We start from the raw sequence: 22,425 nt of genomic DNA, 5'->3' as shown, positions 1-22,425 counted from the left end.
GGTGAAACAGAAGCGTTACAATACAGAGGAGACACCCCAATGAGCAGACAAAAAGGCTTTTCACATGCCTTTGACTTCCTTTTTTTCAACCAGAGTAAACCAACCTTGATAAAGGCAGTAATCTGTTTGGCAAACACAAACACAATACCCAGCACCCCCGCTGTTTTGTTTTTCAACAAGCCCTTCATTTCATCAACACTTAGGAACCAGGGGAGCCGCCACAACCATCCCGTTGTACGATTTTTACCTTTTCATAGTGTTTTTCCATCTCACATTTTATCTAGCAGAAGTAAATTTAGGAATATCAAAGGCACCCCAGAGATAGATCAAAAGACCATGTTTTGTTGCTGGGCAGATAGGTGAAACAAAAGCCAAGCCTTCTAGTGGTGTGTGTGGGAAACTAGGCTGAGAGGCCTGTGTATACAACTGGACAAAGAACCAAAGAAGCAATCCCAACCACATCACCTCTGACAAAGGCCAGCCCAGAGCTGATCGTCAATAAAGGAAATCTGAGGGCTGATGCCCCTGACAATCCAAGCTTGCCTTCTAACCCAGCTGCATCATCTGTGGTTCACACTTTGAAAAGCCTGTTTTGTATTACTCATTGTGCCAACCCCGTTCCTGCAGAGAAGTAGCAGAGCCTGACAGCCACAATCAAGAGAGCTAATTTATTTGACTTGGCCAACGGTGACCTTTGGGCCTCAGTGGCCCACCTTTAAAACCAAGATAACCCGTGCCCCTCTCTTCATCACAGGGATATAGTGAGGACTCAAGAGAGATGAGCACTTCAAGCAGGAGAAAAGAGTTTATAGTTAAGAAACCAGCAAAGACCCCTGATGTGTATAACATAGACCAGAGGACCTTAAACTGCAGTCTGGGGCCCTTAGCGGGACGTGAATCCTTTTAGGAAGTCTGCACAAACAAACAATTTTCAAAGTGATCCTAAGACCTTACTTTCCTCTTTCACTCTCATTCTCTCGTGAGTTTACAGTGGCGGTTTCCATGATAGGTGATGATATCACCTATGCTGAAGTTTTCCGTGCTTTAATTTCTACTTAAATATGAACAGATATAACCCACATACACAAAAGCTTTTTGGGGCCCTCGATAACTGTTTAAGAGTATAAAGATGTCCTGAGAGCAGACTGAGAACTGCCAACCTAGAATTCAGTCCCACCCACGTTTGCAGTTCCCAGAAGGGCTGCCCTTTCCATACGTTGTTCTGAGCCTTTCTGTATGTTGTTCTCTCTACAAAGGAGATTCCTGCCCTTCCTTCACTTGGCTAGCTTCTTCTGCTCTCTGCCTAGATGTCCTTTCTTTGGGAAGCTTTCCCTGACTTCCCCAAGACAGCTCAGGAGCTCTGCTGTGTGTGTCCCCTATGTATAGTATGCTACACTGAGGCTGCCTATTTTCTAGGCAGTTTTTGCCTATTAGTCTTTTGGCTTTGTCAAGGCAAGGACTGACTTAGCCACTGCTTTGTCTGTGATGCAGTCATATGTAGCAGGCACTCAATTCATACTTACTGAATATATAAATCAGGCAGAGAAAGAAGGTAAGATAGATCTATCATATTTTCACCTGGGGGAAGTTACCAGAGATATTAGTTTTCTTTAAAGTCTCATTGAAATTATGATAATAAAAACAGTATTAGGTAGGAAGACAGATAGACAGACAGCACTTACTACGTACCAGGCACTGTTCTAAGCACTTTAAGCATATCAGTTCATTTATTCTTTATAAAATCCCGTGAGGAGTACACTACTGTTATCCTCATTTCAAAAATGAAGAGACAGATGTGCTGGTGGTGAGTGGTGGATGTGGGATTCACACACAGGCCATCAGACTGCAGAGTCCTGTACCAATATCCCCTTTACACACCGCCTGCCCTGTCAGCAGCACAGGCCTCAGGCTTATAACATGTACCAGGAACTCAAGGCCATCTCTCAGCTCTGCTCATAAATCAGGGACACGGCCTGACAATTAAATTCCACCCTCAGCCCTGCCCCAGTGTGAGTGACCTCAGCAGCCGTATCAACAACAGATCTCACCAGTACCACCTGTCTCCAAGTTTAGTTAGGGTTTAAAAGGGCGGTTCCCATAAAAAGTCTACATCTCATTCATTTGTTGTACTTCAGTCTTTTCTAGAAGAAATGTTCAATAAAAACAATAAATAAATGTGCATATTTATTTGAAATAAAAGTATGTCCTACAGCTCAGCAGACAAGAGATGAGTACGGTTTGATACTGTCCTCTGATGTACTATGGTTTGGTGCTGCAGGGCAAACTCTCCCTGATGTGTGTAAGAGGCTGGGTTAACCTCTCTTCTGTGGAATGCTCACAGCTTCACCCTGAACAAGGAGTGGTCCAGAATGTTCTTCAGGCATACTTGACAGAAAAGACAAAACTTTATCTGGGTCAGAGAGGTCAGTAAGTCCAAAAGGGAAAGTATGATGTGGACGACACAGGATTTAACACAAAAGGTGATCTGACAGAATCGTAGTGTGACACTGTACTCATGTTTGTGATGAAGAAAGCACACCTAGGAAATACCTCTACAGGTAAAGCTGAAAGTCTCTGTGCTAAATCTTCAACTGCTAACAGCAGACGAGACACCAAAATTCATCCTTTTGTGGCATTACTTACCTGGAGAAGTGTCCCATGGATATGGTTTTGCCGGAAACACTGGTCAGTGCAGTTAGGGAGTCTGGCCAACAGAGTTCGGATGGTATCTGGGATTTGGTCTATCATAACAAATGGGACCAAGGCACGAGCTGCCATCTCACGGGATCGGTAGACAGGTGAGCCACCACACCTGGGAAGAAACAAAAACACAGGACCATTCGATACTCATCTCTGTATCTCTGCCTTTGAATATGCTGATGATGTTTTGCTCCTTATTCCAAATGATGTTTGTTGTCCTTCTGTTAGTTCTACAGGTAACTTGGCTTTTGTTATAAACACCATTAACATCTATAATTCTATCACAGGGATAAATGTAGATAGGCTTTGGCAATAATAAATGCGCAGTAGCAAAAATTACTTACTCCTCAACAATCAAACAACTATTTATCAGGCACTTATAATGACCAAAAGCATCCTGGTAAGTGTCATGAGAAATAAAAGAGTCAACGCTTTCTTTGAGGAGCTTACACTCTGGTTGGCAAGGTGAGAGGTACATTTGAAAAGATGACCAAAGGCACAAGAGACTACAGGAAAAATGATAAATGATCTTGACGTTATGGCTGTAGGAAGTCAGAGGAGGGTAAGATTGTGGGTTGTGATGTTCAAAAGCATAAAACTCAGAAGAGCAAGCATGATTCAAGTAGGCCAAAAGAAACCAGGGAGCCATTTCAACCAAGGACAGCAGTATAAAGCAAGAGTAGAAATGCTCAGGGTATGTCTGAGAGGAAAGAGGTAGATGACGTAGATGCTCATGAACAACAGTGGAAGCTAAGTGAGTCTGGCCAGACTGGGGAATGCCACAAATGGAAGACTACATGGTTTGAACTTACTGTTAAGAGCGAGGCAACAAATCCTTAACTCTGCGCTGACTCACACCCAAAGAGCTTGAATACGAGCCAGTTCTTAAATACAAGAAAATCATGGACAAGTGGTATTTTGAGATTCTACAAAGGTCATTGGAAAGGCAGGTTGTCCGAGGGCCTCCTGACTTTGTAAACATTCAGAACCTGAGAGTTCATAACCATTTTGTTGAAACTGTGACCTTGAGAGCCTTCACAGATACACGATTATCTGAGAAGAAAGTCCAGTATGGTAGGTTCTAGCTTACATAAATTCTTGACTATAACTCTCAAGACTGTATGATCTTTGAACCAATTTAAAAAATAACTCAACTTATAAGATAAAGATGGGAAAGATCGGAGGATGGCAGACTCTATAGGGGAAAGAGATGGCTTCTTGGCTTTTTCCCAGAATTCAGCAGTGTTCCAGCTTTTGGTATTTAGGACATGAGGTAATTTCTGGTAAGATCTGGACCGTTATGACCACGTGGCCATGTAGGCTTAGCTTGTAGAAGGACAAAGCACAATGACTGAAATGTTTCTAACACCCTGGAGGCATCACCAACAGTTATCTCAATATAAGAATAAAAATACAGATAACAATTTCCGTACAGATGGAATGACCTAAACAGAACTTCATCATGGGGGTAAGGAGAAGGAGATAGGGAAAGAGGAGAAAGCAGTATAGGGCAAATCCAAACACTGTGCCGCTTTTTCCCCTAAGAAGGTAGGTCCGCCAGCGCTTACCTTCAGGACCTCAAAGAGCTAAGCTGAGCATCATTCCATGGGAAGACACTGAGGGCTGGGGTTACAGAGATTTCCCAATTGACGCTAACATTTCTAACAACTCATTCATCTTCTCTCACACTTATTTTTCCTTTAAAATGATTAAATGTTGAATCTGTAATTGGAAAATGCAATAAAATGTTTGCTTTGGCCTCCAGGGGGAGAGGAATGAGAAAACTTTGCCTGACAGAGAAAAGAAAATTCTTTCAAAATGCTGTGAGATTTAATTTGCAAATGACGTCAGCTCGGCAGTCATTTGTCCTAAACTTCCCAATCTGTTCCCCCCCACCCGAACCCCCTCCAACACACACACTTTGTGTTGGAGTGTTTTATGTTACCGAAAGGGCTCTTGTATATAAATGTTTCTTTTCAAATACAAATAACTCTGACATGGTTACAGATGTTTAGTTTCTAATTAGCAGTAACTGTACACTAAAGAATCCCCCTCCTTTTGCTGCTGACCTTTTACAAATGATGATTTCCCAAAGGAATCTGGCATCCAGGCAGGAGAAAGAATGGAAAGTGGGAGAAGCGCCAGAATCTTCTGCTTTCAGATACCCGGTCAAATATATACAACCAGGTAAAAAGAGAAACAAAACCTTCCCTGGAAAGGGTAATGCAATTACAGAAAAAGAGAAGAAGCTTATTTTTAAAGTAACATTTAATTAAGTAACGTTCATTACAAAGCAATGATTAAATGCAATATCAAACTCCTTTCCATTACAAATTGTTTAAATGGAAGGATATAACCATTAAGAAAAAAAAAAAAAAAAAAGACATTTCCAGGCTATTGTTTTGTCAGCTATTGGAGAAAAGGGTTGGCTGATAAGAAAACCTAGCTTTCTTCTAAGAGTATGTGGGCTGGCGTGAGGGGATACACACAGCCTTTTCAGCCCCACGTGAAATATATTTCAAGCTAAAATCCATCTTCCCTCTAGATAGAGTCTTCTACTTTGGCTCAATAAATGAACCAAGATTAAGCAGAGATTCCCTTCAAGGACATAACAGAATCTAGTGGCTAGAAGAACTGCAAATTAAATACCTAGATTTTTATCCTTCTTTGTCCACCAACTGACTTTTGCGACTTGGACAAGTCACTGTAACCTCTCCAAGTCTCGGTCCAGCTGAACTGGTGGTGATAACTTCTACTGAATCCCCTGAGGTGATGTCTATGACAGCACTCCAAGAAGAAAGACTCTTTGGAAAAACAAAGTTATTACATTGCACTGTGCCTATATCTGGAGCCCTGGAGGCACAGTGGTTAAGAGCTTGACTGCTGACCAAAAAGTCAGCAGTTGGAATCCACCAGCTGCTTCTTGGAAACCCCATGGGGCAGATCCACTCTGACCTATAGGGTTGCTATGAATTGGAATCGACTCAATGGCAACGGGTTTTGGATTTTTTTTGGTGCCTGTATCTAGCATAGAACCGGAACATTCTAGGAATTACAGGCCTCTTTAGAGTATTAAGATCATGGAACGAATTCTGTACTGTTTTCATTAGAAAAAGATAGGCTAAGTCAATGGCAGGAAAGCAAAGAGAATTTTCCACTCCATTAAAAGTGATGAGGAATAGTCTCAAGTGTTTCTGAGAGAAAGTGGTACAGCCTCTGAGTCTCTATTTCTTTTGTAAATAAAGCAAATGAATTTGGGATCTGGAAGGTCACTCCCACTTCTAACATTCTTTGAAAACTGTTTCCTCAACAGCCCTGGTTGTGCTCTCGGCCTGAAGACCAAGCTTTTCACAGAATCTGCAGGGACCAGCAGACACCTGTGCCTTTCAACCTCCAACTCTCTCGCTCCAATGAGCCATTTCCAAGCTCATTTTAATCACAGTTATCGATTGCCTACGGTGTTCTCAGAACTATGTGACATGAGAAATGACATGTCTGTAACAGTGATACTTGCATATACAGGCTTTGGCAGTTTATAAAACGCCTGCATACAGGTCATCTCTTTGCTAGGCAACATTTCTCTAAGAAAGGAAGGGCACTGTAAGGCTAAAGGAACAGATGAAAAATAGAATGAAGCTCCTAAAAGCTCTGTGGACCCTCCAGGATGTATAAGCTGCAGCGCCCAGGCCAGAACCGCCATCTACCACGCCCAGCTCCAGCTCTTTGGTTACCCCAAGCTATAGCTTCCACCTGGAAATCAAGAAAGCATAAGAAATACCTCCTAGCTAACAAAAACACAAACCTTAATTTACAAGTATGTGGAAAACCTCTAAATGGGTGCTTTTTCTTTTCCTAACATTTTTTTGGATCATGCAAACATTTCAGAATCTAATATAAACTAAGGACTGTCTCACAAGTGAACATATACACACAATTTCCCCTACCATTTCAGGAGGTTCATACATGATACCCTGACACGTGTCTAAATCCTTGGAGCAGTTTCCCTGCCTGAGGTCAAGAATCTCCAGCTGTTCCTTGCACACACTGGATGACTTTACAGTGTGGCCATCAAGTATGTGCTCTGCTTTACAGACATGGAGAGTGAGAGCTAAGACGCCGCCTAGAGGGAACCAAGAGCTTAGAGGAGGAGCCAGATACATAACCTGATAAGCACTAGTCAGTGGTACCCATGGATAGACACAGGTGTGGAGTAACTCAGAAAACAGAGATGGGAGCGAGAGCTGGAATGACTTTCAGGAGGAGATAAAGAACCTTCCAATGAGGCTGATACACACTTTGGACTTGACACTTAGGAGCCCTGGAGAGTTTAGAATGCAGTAGTCTAAGCAGAGGAGGACCACTCTGCTGGGATCATCCCCTCCATTCCACCTCCTTTCACTCCAGGAGTTTCTCTCTTATATTTATCGAGAATCTGTTCCAGTTCTCCTGAAAGATTTCACATGTACATGGCACGCCTGTAGGTCAGGCACAGGAGACATCTACAAAGTGCTTACTACAAGCATGCATGGGTCAGGTACTAGAGCATCAGAGAGAAAAGTCACTGTCCGGGCCACAAGGAACCTATTATTTAGTGGGAAAGTAGGCCAATCAGCCAATGATTCTCAGGGCTAGGAGGAGTGAATACAGGCCGTTGGCAGAAGAACAGAGGTGGGAAACCCAGAAAGGAGGCGGGGTGGTTGGAGAGACCATGTCCAGCTCTGCCCAAGTGGGTCAGGCAGAAAGAAGACCTGGGTATGCCCCAGAGGTGCTCTCCCAGGCCTGTGCCTTTCCCTGTGTGAATCGAAACTGGCCCTCGGTGCAACTACTCAAAAAGGAAGGAAACTAAGCCTTATTAAATGTCCCCTTGTGCAAGGACTAGCTACATGCTTTTATAAACACTACAGTCATGTGTCACTTAACGTGCATGACACATTCTGTGAAATAGGACATTATGTGATTTAGAACACGTGTGAATATGCCTAAATCACGAGCAACAGCATTCACTGATTTTCCACCTTCCTGTTGTTTAATAACCTTTTGTTTCGCTTCCAAATTGATACTTCTCCTTTGCGTCTTCCTGTTGCAATCACTAGCAATAGTTCTTGCCTTCCTGTTGCAATCACTAGCAATAGTTCTTGCTGTGTTTGGGAGCCATGAAACACTTCACAGTAATATTTTCGAAAGATAATTTAACTGAGAGATAACACTACAACACTCAAGAGACACGTGATACATGAGACGGGATGCTACCACCTGCACGAGGGTGGAGGCATACATTGTTATACAGTAAAATTTTATTTGTAAGTAGGGAAAGTTCACGTTAAAATAACGATAGAAAGTATAGTACAGTACATAAGCCAGTAACACAGGCATTTATCATGACTATCAAGATCTATGCATTATGGGTTATATATATACTGCACCATTATACAAAGAGCCCTGGTGATTCACTCATTAAAGCAATGAACTGTTAACTGAGAGGCTGGCGGTTCGAAACCACCAGCAGCTCTGAGGGAGAAAGATGTGGCAGTCACTTCCGTAGAGATTTACAGCCTTGGAAACCCTATGGGGTCCTTATGAGCCAGAATCACTCGACAGCAACAATTCTACCTTTTGAGGAAACCCTGGTGGCAGAGTGATTAAGAGCTTGGCTGCTAACCAAAAGGTCAGCAGTTCAAATCTACCAGGCGCTCCTTGGAAACCCTATGGGGCAGTTCTATTCTGTCATATAGGGTCACTATGAGTCCGAGTCGACTTGACCACAATGGGTTTGGTTTTTTGGTTTGGTTTCTGAAGGATGAGTGAGAAAGCAGCAGGCTGAGAGGCCTCAGGTTTCACAATTTTTAAAAATCTTCCTTCTGTACATGCCTTATCAAGCCAACAATTATTTGATCCTTAGATGACCATCCTTATTGTTCCATGGCACCACTGCACTGCAATTTACTCTCTCTGGGAAGTTCCTGCACCCTTGCACCCTTGGGGAACTCCTCTTTATCGAAATCGTACCTGCTAGGTGGAAATGACCTTGAGAGCAGGAACAAGGTCTTTATAATTTTTCTTGTTTTTATAATATAGCACAGAGGACAAAAGTTAAGAACATGTGGTAGAATCCAGCGGGCCTAAGTTAAATCTAAGTCCTGCCAACTCCTAGCTGTGTGACCTTGGACGAGTCAGTAAACCTTCAAAATTTTTATTTTCTAAACGATGGGGAAGAGTAATCATCTCATAAAGTTGCCGTGAAGCTTAAAGGAGGTAATGCATGTACAACACAAAGACCATTGGAGTCCCTGAGTGGTACGGTTAATGAACTTGTTAACCAAAAGGACGGAGGTTTGAGTCAACCTAGAGGCCCATCAGAAGAAAGGCCTGCTGATCTACTTCTGAAAAGTCAGTCACTGAACGCCCTGTGGAGCACAGTTCTACTCTGACACACGTAGGGTAGGCATGGATTGAGTCGATTCAACAGCAACCACTTTATCAGACAGTTAGTGATCGATCAATGGAAGCTACGGTACCCTGGTGGTGCAGGGGTTCAGAGCTCGGCTGCTAATCAAAAGGTCAGCAGTTCGAATCCACTAGCTGCTCCTTGGAAACCCTATGGGGTGGATATACTCTGTCCCATATGGTCGCTGTAAGTCGGAACCAACTTGATGGCACCTAACAACATTATTGAATCTAGTAGGCAGAATAATTTGATAACTTAACAGCATTATTCACCATGTATAAACCCCTTGTTGTTCTCTAGTGTTCTCTGTCTCACTTGCTGAGGGCACAGAGCCTTGTCTGTAGCAAACATGTTCCAAGTGTTCACAAAGGCCTACTCATCCTCCTCCAAAAGGAGGTGGGAAGGACAGACGGAGAACTGAGTTTCCTTGGGGCCTACTGATTTGTTTATGTGTGGTCTACTGCCTTTATTCCCAGGTCTAGAGCCCAATTCTATTTTCTAGTCAATTCTAGTACTATTTTACCAAAGCTTTCTTTTTTCTTTCTGTTGCGTGCGGTTCCTAGTTTCAAATCTTGCCTTCAGGAAACCATGTACAGGTGTAGGTATGAGGGCACAGAAAGAGAAAAACCACTAAAAAAAATAAGTTCGTACCCAGTGAATTTGCACAAGCAGACATTTCAGCATGTCCTGTGACTATTGAATATGTTTTGATTAGAAATGTGGCTGTCCTGAAGCCCTTTTTCCACATTCTCAGGTGAGCTCAGGGACCATCGAGGTTGCCAGATTCTCTACCTGCCCTTCCTGTATCAATTTTCAACTCACCAAAGGCTCTACCACCACCTGAACTACTTGCTTCTTTTCCTGCAACTCAAACCACTAGCACTTAAAAGTTGCATTTACTGTAATCTTGCCCTCTGCCCAGCTCATGAATTTTTAAAATTCAAATATATTTCTTGGAAGGGTAATGAGTTCAATTACTTTTGAAGTTTCACGTTTTTAAATCCTTGGTTTGGGTAGTGAGGGGAAATGACAGCAGTAAACAGTAACTAAGGAAAAATGGTACATTTCCAGGTCCCACAGACAAAAATATATATATGTACCTGCAGACGGAATTTTTAGTTTAAACGTCTGTATTGAACCAGCAGCTCAAAGCAGTAGTTGATCTTTGCAAATCAACTCTCATCAACACATTAAAACCTTTAAAAATATTTTTATGAAGGAATGTGGACAATAAGCCACAATAGAACATCTAAAAACAGCCGTCTGTAACTACAAGCTCAACTACAGAGTGGAGGCCTTAGGAGATGCAGTCTTCTTCAGGGTCACCTCTAACTGCCTCTAAGATGCCCAGGCTGACTAGCCACAGGCTGTTAATCCCAAAGAGGCATAAAATGGAGCTGCTGAGAGCTGGGAATCTGCCTCCATTACCTTGACATCCCTGCACTTGCCCATCCATGAACTGGGCACAGCACCTGGCCACAAATTTGGCAAGGACACAGGGTCACAGATGCAAGGCAACGTCAACTTTTAGTGTTAGGAAATAAAGCAAGGGAACTTCCCAGTGGGGGGCGGGGGGGGAAGGTATCTTACTTTAAAAAAGCTTTTTGAATGATACTCTTTATTCAGAACTATGAATGTTTCTTTTTTTTTTTTTTTATAATAACTTTTATTAAGCTTCAAGTGAACGTTTACAAATCCAATCAGTCTGTCACATATAAGTTTACATACATCTCACTCCCTACTCCCACTTACTCTCCCCGTCTTGAGTCAGCCCTTTCAGTCTCTCCTTTCTTGACAATTTTGCCGGCTTCCCTCTCTCTCTATCCTCCCATCCCCCCTCCAGACAAGAGTTGCCAACACAATCTCAAGTGTCCACCTGATATAATTAGCTCACTCTTCATCAGCATCTCTCTCCCACCCGCTGACCAGTCCCTTTCATTTCTGATGAGTTGTCTTTGGGGATGGTTCCTGTCCTGTGTCAACTGAAGGTCTGGGGAGCATGGCCGCCGGGATTCCTCCAGTCTCAGTCAGACCATTAAGTTTGGTCTTCTTATGAGAATTTGGGGTCTGCATCCCACTGATCTCCTGCTCCCTCAGGGGTCCTCTGCTGAGCTCCCTGTCAGGGCAGTCATCGATTGTGGCCGGGCACCAACTAGTTCTTCTGGTCTCAGGATGATGTAGGTCTCTGGTTCATGCGGCCCTTTCTGTCTCTTGGGCTCTTAGTTGTCATGTGGGCTTGGTGTTCTTCATTTTTCTTTGCTCCAGGTGGGTTGAGACCAATTGCTGCATCTTAGATGGCCGCTTGTTAGCATTTAAGACCCCAGACGCCACATTTCAAAGTGGGATGCAGAATGATTTCATAATAGAATTATTTTGCCAATTGACTTAGAAGTCCCCGCAAACCATGCTCCCCAGACCCCCGCGCTTGCTCCGCTGATCTTTGAAGCATTCATTTTATCCCGGAAACTTCTTTGCTTTTGGTCCAGTCCAATTGAGCTGACCTTCCATGTATTGAGTGTTGTCTTTCCCTTCACCTAAAAAAGTTCTTATCTACTGATTAATCAATAAAAAACCCTCTCCCACCCTCCCTCCCTCCCCCCCTCGTAACCACAAAAGTATGTGTTCTTCTCAGGTTTACTGTTTCTCAAGATCTTATAATAGTGGTCTTATACAATATTTGTCCTTTTGCCTCTGACTAATTTCGCTCAGCATAATGCCTTCCAGGCTATGAATGTTTCTTAAGTAAATAAAAAGTGCATGATTTCTGAATGCTAATCCCTGGTTACTGGTATTGGCTGATACTGAAACACAAAAAAACCAAACCTGTTGCCATCGAGTTGATTGAAACATATTTCATTATGAAATATGACCTCATCCATTTAGTCGTTTCTTGCCTATATAACAACAAATGCGATTTGAAACTGAATTTTTCAGATTCCAACCAAACATTCTAGAGAGCTGGGAAAGGTTTTCTTGAGAGCACTGGAACACGGTATACCTTATTAATGATTCTTCCTGACTGTGGGATAAACATGGAAAAGACTTTACAGCAACATAAAGACATCAGAAGCCCTAGAGATTAAACAGGAATCATTAATTCAGTCTTTATCCAAAATAAAATGGAGTATACAGTGAAAAAAATATATAAATACCAAACATAAACAGTATAAAATTTTCCAAAATAATGAAAATAACCACTGGATTTAGTTTTAAATATTGGCATAGTCTTCCCTCCCAATCCATGTGCAGGTTACCTCTCTGACCCTGTATCAACAAGCTGCCTACTGGTCTACTGATCTCCTCAAGCTACAGCTAGAAAAGCATTCTGGGCTCTGGGGCTGGGATAAGCCGTGAGCGGGCCAGGAGCTCTGGGCTCACTCCTGCTCCTGCAGACTGAGTGGAAGAGTTTCACACTCCTCTCAACATCAAAATCCTTCACATTGTTTCTGCTCTTGCTCCATGGAAGACCAAGAGATGAACCCATTCAGGTTGTCACTGAATCTTTAAAGGGGCTGAACATAATTCTGGGCCTCAACATGTCTTCTCCATTGCTTCCACGTGGCAGATGGGTAGGAGAAATCGGTCCTGAACATGCTAGGTCTTCTTGTGGTGATGGTCACTGCTCAAAGGGCAAGTTCTCAAAGTGATTTAACATAGTTGAAACTCACCCCATTAGCCTTTAGAACATGGGGTTCAGTATTTACAGTGGATGGCTTTTCACATAGGATCAGGTGGTCAATTTAAGAAATTACACAAAGGTTAAGACAGAATTTATCCTCTTCTGCTTTTCAGCCTTCAAATGTAAATTTTGGGGCAGGCTTTCGGAAGGAATGTTTTTGTTCTCATTTTTTAAAAATTTGTTATGCTTTTAGCTTTCACATGTTTCAGAATCTGATAGTTCTCCATTGCCACATCAAATACAAATTTCTCATTCGGGCATTCGAAGTGCCCATAATGTAGCCCAAGACTGGCTAGACACATCATAGGTGCTAAGTCAATCTTTCTTCGACCAGTAACACTTGATTTTTCAGTTGACTATTTATCTCTGATACTAAAACCTCGTAAAATCTAAGCATCTTGTGAGTCAAGTGGGAGTGCTATATACACTGATGGCAACTTAAAAATGTCGCTGTTGTTGTCAGGTGCCATCGAGTTGGTTCCAACTCATAGTAACACCATGTGCAAGAGAACAAACACTGCCTGGTCCTGTGCCATCCTCACGATAGTTGTTTTCCTTGAGCCTATTGTTGCAGCCACTGTGTCAATCCATCTTGTTGAGAGTCGTCTCTTTTGCTGACCCTCTACTTCACCAAGCATGATGTCCTTCTCCAGGTCCCTCCTGATAACATGTCCAAAGTATGTGAGATGAAGTCTTGCCATCCTCACTTCTAAGGAGCATTCTGGCTGTACTTCTTCCAAGACAGATTTGACTTCTGGCAGTCCATGGTACAGTCAATACTCTTCACGAACACCATAACTCAAATGCACACAGTTCTTCCTCAGTCTTCCTTATTCATTGTACACCTTTCAAATGCATAAGAGGCAACTGAAAATACCATGGCTTGGGTCAGATGCATTTTAGTCCTCAAAGTGACATCTTTGCTTTTCGACACTTTAAAGAGGTCTCTTGCAGCAGATTTACTCAATGTGATACACCACTTGATCTCTTTACTGTTACTTCCATGGGCACTGATTGTGGATCCAAGGAAAATGAAATCCTTGACAACTTCAATCTTTTCTCCATTTATCATAATGTTGCTTATTGGTCTAGTTTTATGCTGAGATGTAATCCATACTGAAGGCTATAGTCTTTGACCTTCTTAAGTAAAATGCTTGCTTTCAGCAAGCAAGGTTGTGTCATCTGCATACCACAGGTTGTTAATGCATCCTCCTCCAAGGCTAATGCCCCTTCTTCATATAGTCCAGTTTCTTGGATTATTTGCTCAGCACACAGACTGAATAAGTATGGTGAAAGCATACAACCCTGACACACACCTTCCCTTGATTTTAAACCACACAGTATGCCCCTGTTCTGTTCAAACAACTCCCTCTTGGTCTAGGTACAGGTTCCACATGATCACAATTAAGTGTTCTGGAATTCCCATTCTCTGCAATGTTATCCATAATTTGTTATCAAACATATCAATAAAACATAGCTAAGCATATTCTCTGCTTTCAGACAAGATCCATCTGACATCAGCAATGATATCTCTTGTTCCACATCCTCTTCTGAATCCAGTTTGAATTTCTGGCAGACCCCTGTTGATAAACTACCACAACCATTTTTTAATTATCTTCAGTAAAATTTTACTTGCGTATGACATTAATGATATTTTTCAACAATTTCCGCATTCTGTTGGATCACCTTTCCTTGGAATGGGCACAAATATAGATTTCTTTCAGTTGGTTAGCCAGGTAGCTGTCTCCCAAATTTCTTGGCATAGATGAGTGAGCACCTCCAGCCCTGCATCTTCTTGCTGAAATATCTCAATTGATATTCTGTCAATTCCTAGAGTTGGTTTTTCGCCAATGCCTTCAGTACAGCTTGGACCTTCTCCTTCAATACCATCAGTTCTTGATCATACGCTACCCCTGATATGGGTGAACAACAACCATTAAATAAAAAAAATTTAATGTGAACGATTTTATTTCTTTTCCTTTTGACAAAAATTTGTTCCGTTTCTGGAAGATTCCAATACTTAGGCTAAAAGCCAAGGAAGCAAAGAAGAGCTGGTAGAAATATTACCAAGTGTCTGCTAGGTGTCAGGCAAAGTGCTAGTTGTTTTCCAATATTTTATCTCATTTTTAGTGCTCACGTAAACCCCGTGAAATAGGTATATAATATTTTATATACGTACAGAAGTTTTCATTCTAGACGACCTAGTGGGAACATGTACAGAATGATGAGTTACCAAATAAAATGTAACCACAACCAAGTAATGCAGCCTTATGCCAATTTCTTTCTTTTGTTGTAACAGATAGGGAGTCCTTTATAAGCAATTTATCCCAGTAACTCCAAATGTTAGAACTCATATTTGCAGATCCCAAACCCAAAGAACTGGTGGCCTAAATATTTTTCCTACTGCTCTAACTAGTGTTTAACAAAACAAAACCTAAAGCTTAACAATGTATCATCTTTAAGGAAGAGAAATTAGTCTCCAAAAACCAAACAAACAAACAAACAAACAAACCCATTGCCATTGAGTCAATTCCGACTCATAGTGATCCTATAGGACAGAGTAGAACTGCCCCACAGGGTTTCCAAGGAGCGCCTGGTAGGTCTGAACTGCCCACCTTTTGGTTAGTAGCTGTAGCACTTAACCACTATGCCACCAAGGTTTCCAAATTAGTCTCCAGGACATTGTAATTCACAAAAGCAGTCCGCCTAATTTAGTCTTTGTAGCATAGCCAGCTGTTAACTAACAGTTTATGAAGACCCCCATATCAGACTGGGACCGGTTCCCCCAAAGACTATGGCAGTGTTTCCTACTGTCTTCTTTCAATATGGACCACCTCTGGTCAAATCATCAATTCAAAATACAGTATTTATCTGAAGACAAGTTCAAAAATGCCCAAGTTTAAAAATCTTTAACGTTTTTAATAACAAGAAGAGACACATTCAAGTTAGCACATTGGCAAAATCATCATGAGTTTAGGAAAAAATAATATACATAGTCACCAGCTTTAAGTGGCTATTTTGGTGAAACGAAACCTACTGTGAAGCAGAAACTTCTACATGGTTCCCTTTGTGTCTCTTAAGCAAGGCTGCTTTTAAAACTCATCCTCGATCTAAAGTATTCGCCTCCAGCAACGTAGCCACTGGCCAGTTACATGACGTCCTTTCGCATCCTCATCTGTAAAAGGAGACCAGGGTAAGTGATCTCTAAGGTCCTGGTCAATAACTAAATCCTGTAATTCAATGGCCAATTAAACATTCCAGGCAGACAGCTATCTATTTTATTTCAGAATGTCTTTATGACCTCTCTTGACTTATTCCATTGTTTAATCTCAGAATAATACTGATGCTGATAATAAAAGTTTTACTCTTACTCTTTCTATAGTTGGAGCCAGTGTTCTCTAGTTTGAGCCTCAGTGGAGTTAGAGAACAAATGGCCAGTGTTTTCTACACACAGGAAAACCCTTCATTAACTATATTGGAATCCTGTCATTAAATCACCCCCTTAGTCTTCCCTTCCGCAGGCTAAAACAACCCCAACTCCTTTAATCACATAGGACCTCTTTTCTGAAACCTAGTTAATGATTTTGCTTCTACAGAGGGTTAACTGAATCTTCCCAATACTATCAGCTAAAATAATGTTTTATGCTACCACTGGATGAAAGAAATTTGAGCACCTCTTTTCATTTGATTACTTTGCAGAGACTGCAATTTGCTTTTGCTAAAGCTAATTAATGCCCCTGAATGACCCTCCTTGTATTTCCTAGCAATACTTCAAGCTAAAATCTGGAGGAAATAATAATAATAAACCCATAATAAAGTATATGGAAAGTTCTAACAAATTCCAAGAAACTGTATTTTTGGGGCCGGCAGGTATAGCACACACGAGCAAGGGATGCTGAGGTGCTAGCAACTGACTTGTCCCAGGGGAGATGTCTTTTCTCAAATGAAGACTGCAGTTAGGTAAGTTCAGTTACACTTCAATGTCTACAGCATTCCAAACAGACTACTGCCAGCCCTATTTTTAAATACAGTCTTATCTTAGGCTGAGTTCTTCAGAGAAGTAAAACCAGTGAGGCATGTATATGTGTGTGTGTGTGTGTGTGTGTGTATTTATATACATATATAGAGTAAGGGAGAGATTTATCTCAAGGAAATGGCTTACACAGCTATAGAGGCTGTCAACTTCCACGTCCATGGGTTAGGTGTCAGGCTGGAGGCTTCTACTGACTCAGGTAGCTACAGCGGCTGACAAACCCAAGATCTGCAGGTCAGATGGCAGGCTGCTGGTTCACAGGCTGCGGAAGCTGACGCATCCCAAGATCAGCAGATAAACTGCTACCTCAAGTTCCAAGAACCAGAGGTCAGATGATGACAAGCTGGATGCAGGATCCAAAGCGAAAGCCTAGCTGGAACATCCATTTATATCCTGGAGGCAGGTCACACCCCCAAGGGAACTCCCTTTCAACTGACTGGCTGTTCACAGCAGACCTCATCATAGAGTTGATTATATCAATATATAACTGCCTAATTACATCATTCCACAAGTATCAAATTACATCATAATTGCCAAACCACTGAGAATCATGGCCCACCCAAGTAGACACACAACCTTAACTATCACAAATACCTTCATGGAAAGTTTTACATCCTCCTTTGGTTTCTTTTTTTTTTTTTTGGTTGCCCCACTGCACATGTTTAGACACTGCTGTCGTTAGGTGCTGCTGAGTTGATTTCAAATCATGGAGATCCCACGTGACACAGCAGAACTGTCCCACAGGGTTTTCTTGGCTATAATCTTTACGAGAACCAATTTTACAGAGTGCCAGGTCTTTCTCCTGTGGAACCACTGGGTAGGTTCAAACCACCAACTTTTCAGTTAGCAGCTGAGCACTTAACCATTGTGCCACTAGGGCTCCTTTTACAGTCACTAGAATGGCTAAAATTAAAATGACTGAGCATATCAAGTGTTGCCAAAGATGTGGGAGAACTGGAATTCTCATATACTACTGATGGGACTACTTTGGAAAATAATTTAGCTGTTTCTTAAATAGTTAGACACATACCTGCCGCACAACCCAGTCATTCCACTCCTGGGTATTGACCCCAGAGAAGTGGAAGCATATGTCCACACAAAGACTTGTACGTGAATGTTCACGTGAATGTTCCTAGCAGCTTTATTTATAACAGCCCCGAACTGGACACAACCTTATGTCCGTTAACAGGTGAATGAATAAACGAACTGCAGTATAGATCCATACGATAGAACAGCATTGGGCAATAAGGACAAAATGAATGAGAAACACACCAACAGGGACAAATCTCAAAATAATTATGATGACTGAAAGCAGCCAGACCATAAAAAAAAATAAATAAAAAGGTACATACTATATGATCCCATTTATATAAAATGTTCTAGAAAACGCAAGCTGATCTATAGTGACAAAGCCGCTGTTGACTCGTGATGGGATGGGAGTGGAGGCTGGGTGGGGATTGTGGACGGATGACAAAGGAGCTCCAGGAAACTTTTGTGGGTGATGTTAATGTTCACTATCTAGACAGTGGTGATGGTTTCATGGGTATATAAATTTATCAAATTGTACACTTTAAACATGTGCAGTTTATTTTTTGTCATTTATACCTCAATAAAGCTACTTATAAAAAAGAATAACTTTTCATATACATCAGAGAAATTAAATTATACATTCTCTCAGCCTCCAGCCCCGTCTCTAAAACACCTCAAGTCTTCTCCTCCTCAGATTAAATAAACTCAGCTATTTCCTTTGAACTCTTACATCCAGAATGAACTTCTTCCTGTGCTCTTATAGAATCAAATCAACAAATATTTAAATCCTAACAGCTAATCATATAAGACTTAAAAATTAAAAAACTATTTTTTTTTTTAGAAAATATGTTCCAAATTTTCCACATGCTCTTCTAGACAAATTCAGAGATTAAGTGACTTGTCCAAACTCACAAAGGGAGCGAGTGGACATGCTAGGATTCAAGGTTTGTCTGACTCCAGAGTCTGTGCTGGTTCTAAAAACCAAGGTGCCTTGCCGACTCTAAGACATTTTTACCACTATAGGAGTGAAGAACAATAAAACACATTAAAAGGAATTCAATTTTATTACTTTTAAGTATACTTGACAACTCAAACCATTCAGCCATGTGGGGCCAAATTGGTTGGGACAGCTTCAATAAACTCATCCGCATTTGGCAGTATGATTTCTCATGTAGGTAAAAAGGATTTTCTCCTCCCCCTACCTCTTCTTGAGTAGATTAAACCTGCTTCCTAATATCCTGAACACCCTTTTAATTTGCTTGCTCCATAGTGAAAAGGTAAGTTTCAACTCCTTCCAGGTTGAATTTTCCCAAATTCTGAAAACACAGGAACCCAATTAGCGCGCCATCATTCAGTAGGGTCCGAATGAATGCACAAGGGAGACCGCTGTGCGAAGTCTGAAGATGAAACAAAACTCATTACACACATACCCCACCACTAATTAAGGATATGCTAGTGTTACAGGTATACCATTTCAGGGTGGCGTTATCTTTGTTCAAAAGCAAACTGCATTACTACATGGCTGAGACCCTTTGGCATTTAATTACGTTACTAATTATAAAGAGAATCACATTACCTTCAAGGCCTTCCCGAGACTGCGACCAAGGCTGAATATATTAATCTTATGGTGATGATATTTTAAGATGGAGAACATATCAATAAGGAATCCTGGTCAGGTCCTCCAATGTATTTGTGTGACTGAAGGTTTTGGCTAGGACATAGTTTGTGACATTTACTAGAAGAAAGTCACTGCTCATTCCTGCTGAGGTTTTAGTGGCCAGAAGATATTTTATATTGCATTTTAAGCAGAAGTAACATTTAAGAAAGTCTGCGCAGAAGGTATATACGTGAATACAAAAAAATTGTGACATTCTTTATTTCCTTTTGAATTCAATCAATTTATAAATTTAGCCTCAATTTAGTATCATCTTACCTCTCAGCTTCTCTCCTTGCCTATTTCCCCCCTTTAAAAAAAAAAAAAAAAGTCAGGGCAAATTGTATGAGTCATTCTTCAATCATGCCAAGGACATAACCTTCAACCTAAGACTAAAAATAAAGTGCTATGTGTGAAATTCAATACTGTTTAACTTTGGGGTGCTAAGATCTAATAAATATAACATTTCAAAAGAAAATTAAACAATCTGGATCATTTCTGTTCATTTTCATGATTTTATCAGTAGATTTTTAAGGCTTTGGCTCCATTTGCTAGTATTTAGATCCTGGTGGAATTTGCTATCATTTATAATCTGTATCACCAGTTCATACAAGGTACAGAAAAGTTCTCCACTCGGCTATACACTTCAAAGCATTTCTTTTTATTCTTCAAATGGTTACTCTGACAAAACCAATAGTCTAGAAGAAATCAAACTCTTATTTTTTAAAGTGGAGATTTTTAAGATGTGCCTTTCACACTAGACTACTTTCACCACTCATGCAATTTCTGGAGAAGTCTTTATTTCCTAAAAAATATATCTTTCAAAAATAACAATCTTTCTTACCTATGAGGAGGTCAGGGCTTGTTTTTACTGGTTTTCACCCAAACTGAGCTTTTATGTATTTTAAATTCACCTTAACTTCTTCCTAAGCTCCTGTATTTTCTTGCGTTTTTCTAAGGAAAATATTAACGTAAATATGAGAAAAGAGATATTGCTGAAATCATGGTGACTGTCTCAAGACTACTGTCAAATGATGACAGGGATACGTGCTTATGCAGATACATACACATTTAACTCACAGAGGAAAAGGACGTCTTTAGTCACAGCTGTGAGTTCAGGGCTTTGGGGGTTAACAAGAAAAACTTTCAGGATTCAAAGCAGGGCTATTTCCCACCCCGCCTTGCTTCGCTTCCTCTTTTCTTCCCTGAAGTTCAAACTGTGGCTGTGTCACGAGGTAACACGTTTGCAGGGTCTGAAAAGTTCCTTGGCTTGGCAAGAAAAATGCAACAACCAAGTCCTTAAATAAACAAACAAACAAACAAACCCATCACTAGCTAGGCTGAGAGGGCTGGTTCTATCTGACAGTAAGAATCACAGGTCAAAAATCTTGTTAGTAAAGACGTGACAGAATGGCACAGGGACAATAAAAGATCAGATGCAAGTCTAATTTGGTGCAGAAACATGTGCTCAGCCACTTCAGGGCTACCAGATATCACAAATGAGGTTACCTTACCTAATACTACTTCTAATCATGGAGCCCTTCAAGCAACAGGCACTATTATTTCAGCCATCAAGAAACTCTTCCTTCCCTTTTTGAGTCACCTGTGGATGGAGAGTGACTAAAGTCGTTTAGAGGCAACCATTTGCGAGATAGAAAGGGCTCATTTTCCAGTCCCAAACTTCCCAATATGTCCATATGATGATGGTAAAACAATCTCTTCGATTTCTTTGTTCATTACGGTTCTCTGTACTGACAGCCCCACAGGTGTTACAAGGATGAATAACTCCTTATATGCAACAGCAGTCCCCTGTACAGCATCTAAGCAATCCCATACAGCCCATGCAGCCCAATCATCTGGCATTTCCAACAGCGAACAAAGCATTGGAGTTGTCAGGAAGCAAGTGGTTGTATTTTAGATTCCAGATGGTCTCCACATCTGGATAGCCAGTCATTCAGAAATTGACACTCATGGCTTTGCAGAGATGAATGCCATTCTATTTCCAGGTAACCTCCTGGTTAAGTCTTCAAAGCCAAAGTTTATTCACCACACTAGGGTTTGTATGCTTGAGATGAGGAATGAACTGCCAAAACCAGCATTTGTCCATTTCCTTTCAGATGGAAGATAGAAACCTTGATATTCCTTTCTTGCCATTAGACTTTTCAGAAAATAATTTTTACAAACTTCAGACTGCAGTTCAGAACACAGACAAGAAGCTGTCTAAGAAAAACAGGCACCAAACTAACGGGATATAAACAAGCTGTAGCCAAGTAATTAATGATACGGGCTGGACTCCCCTCACTTTGCTTCTCTGATAACAATCTGGCATTTTATCAGCAGGGTCTTTTATCTGGGAGGATTCACTGTGTTCTGCTGCCTGGAACTATTCTGGGAGGAGACAGGCAAGCTTTCATCTTGGAAAGGAAATGGAACTACATCTAGAAGGGGTAAGGAAGAGTCAAAGCTGTAAAAAGACCTCCACATCTTTCCCTGCCAAAAGGGAAAGGTAAATGGAAAACAGGATGCCCTGTTTCGCTGAAAGGATGGGAGCAAATTCTGGCAGGAGCGAAGGGGCTGCAGTCCTCATTCGGGTCCCAAGCGTGAAGGGGCAACTTGCTTTGTGCCTCAGTTCCAAGTTCTGCACCCTCCCCCATCACCCCAGACTTATCTCATCTCTAACACTTTACCCAACGGATGGCTCCTACTTCTCTTCCTGTCAAAACCAAAGAAGCTTAAACTCACTCATATGAAGGCATAGATGACTAACAAAAACTTAAAGCAATACACCACCCATGGAGATTTCCATTTTAGAAGAGATCAAAACAATATACTAAAAGAGTGAAAATTTAAGATTCAGTTTGAAGGGAGGGGGGATCCGAGAAAAT

At 41.3% G+C, this 22,425-nt stretch overlaps 1 protein-coding gene across 8 annotated transcripts in view; it reads right to left on the bottom strand.

The window, feature by feature from the left end:
• THADA (THADA armadillo repeat containing) overlaps positions 1 to 22,425 on the bottom strand; it is a 362,922-nt gene that overhangs the window by 173,842 nt on the left and 166,655 nt on the right. For all 8 annotated transcript variants that reach the window (XM_064277151.1, XM_064277150.1, XM_064277147.1 and 5 more), the window contains one exon: positions 2,644 to 2,812. In XM_064277151.1, coding sequence (XP_064133221.1) covers positions 2,644 to 2,812 — 169 coding nt within the window. The remainder of the gene's footprint in view (positions 1 to 2,643; positions 2,813 to 22,425) is intronic.

This window comes from Loxodonta africana, chromosome 26, assembly GCF_030014295.1.
Source record: "Loxodonta africana isolate mLoxAfr1 chromosome 26, mLoxAfr1.hap2, whole genome shotgun sequence".
In the NCBI taxonomy this organism is placed as follows: Eukaryota; Metazoa; Chordata; class Mammalia; order Proboscidea; family Elephantidae; genus Loxodonta; species Loxodonta africana.
This window is presented reverse-complemented; position numbering and strand designations above follow the sequence as displayed.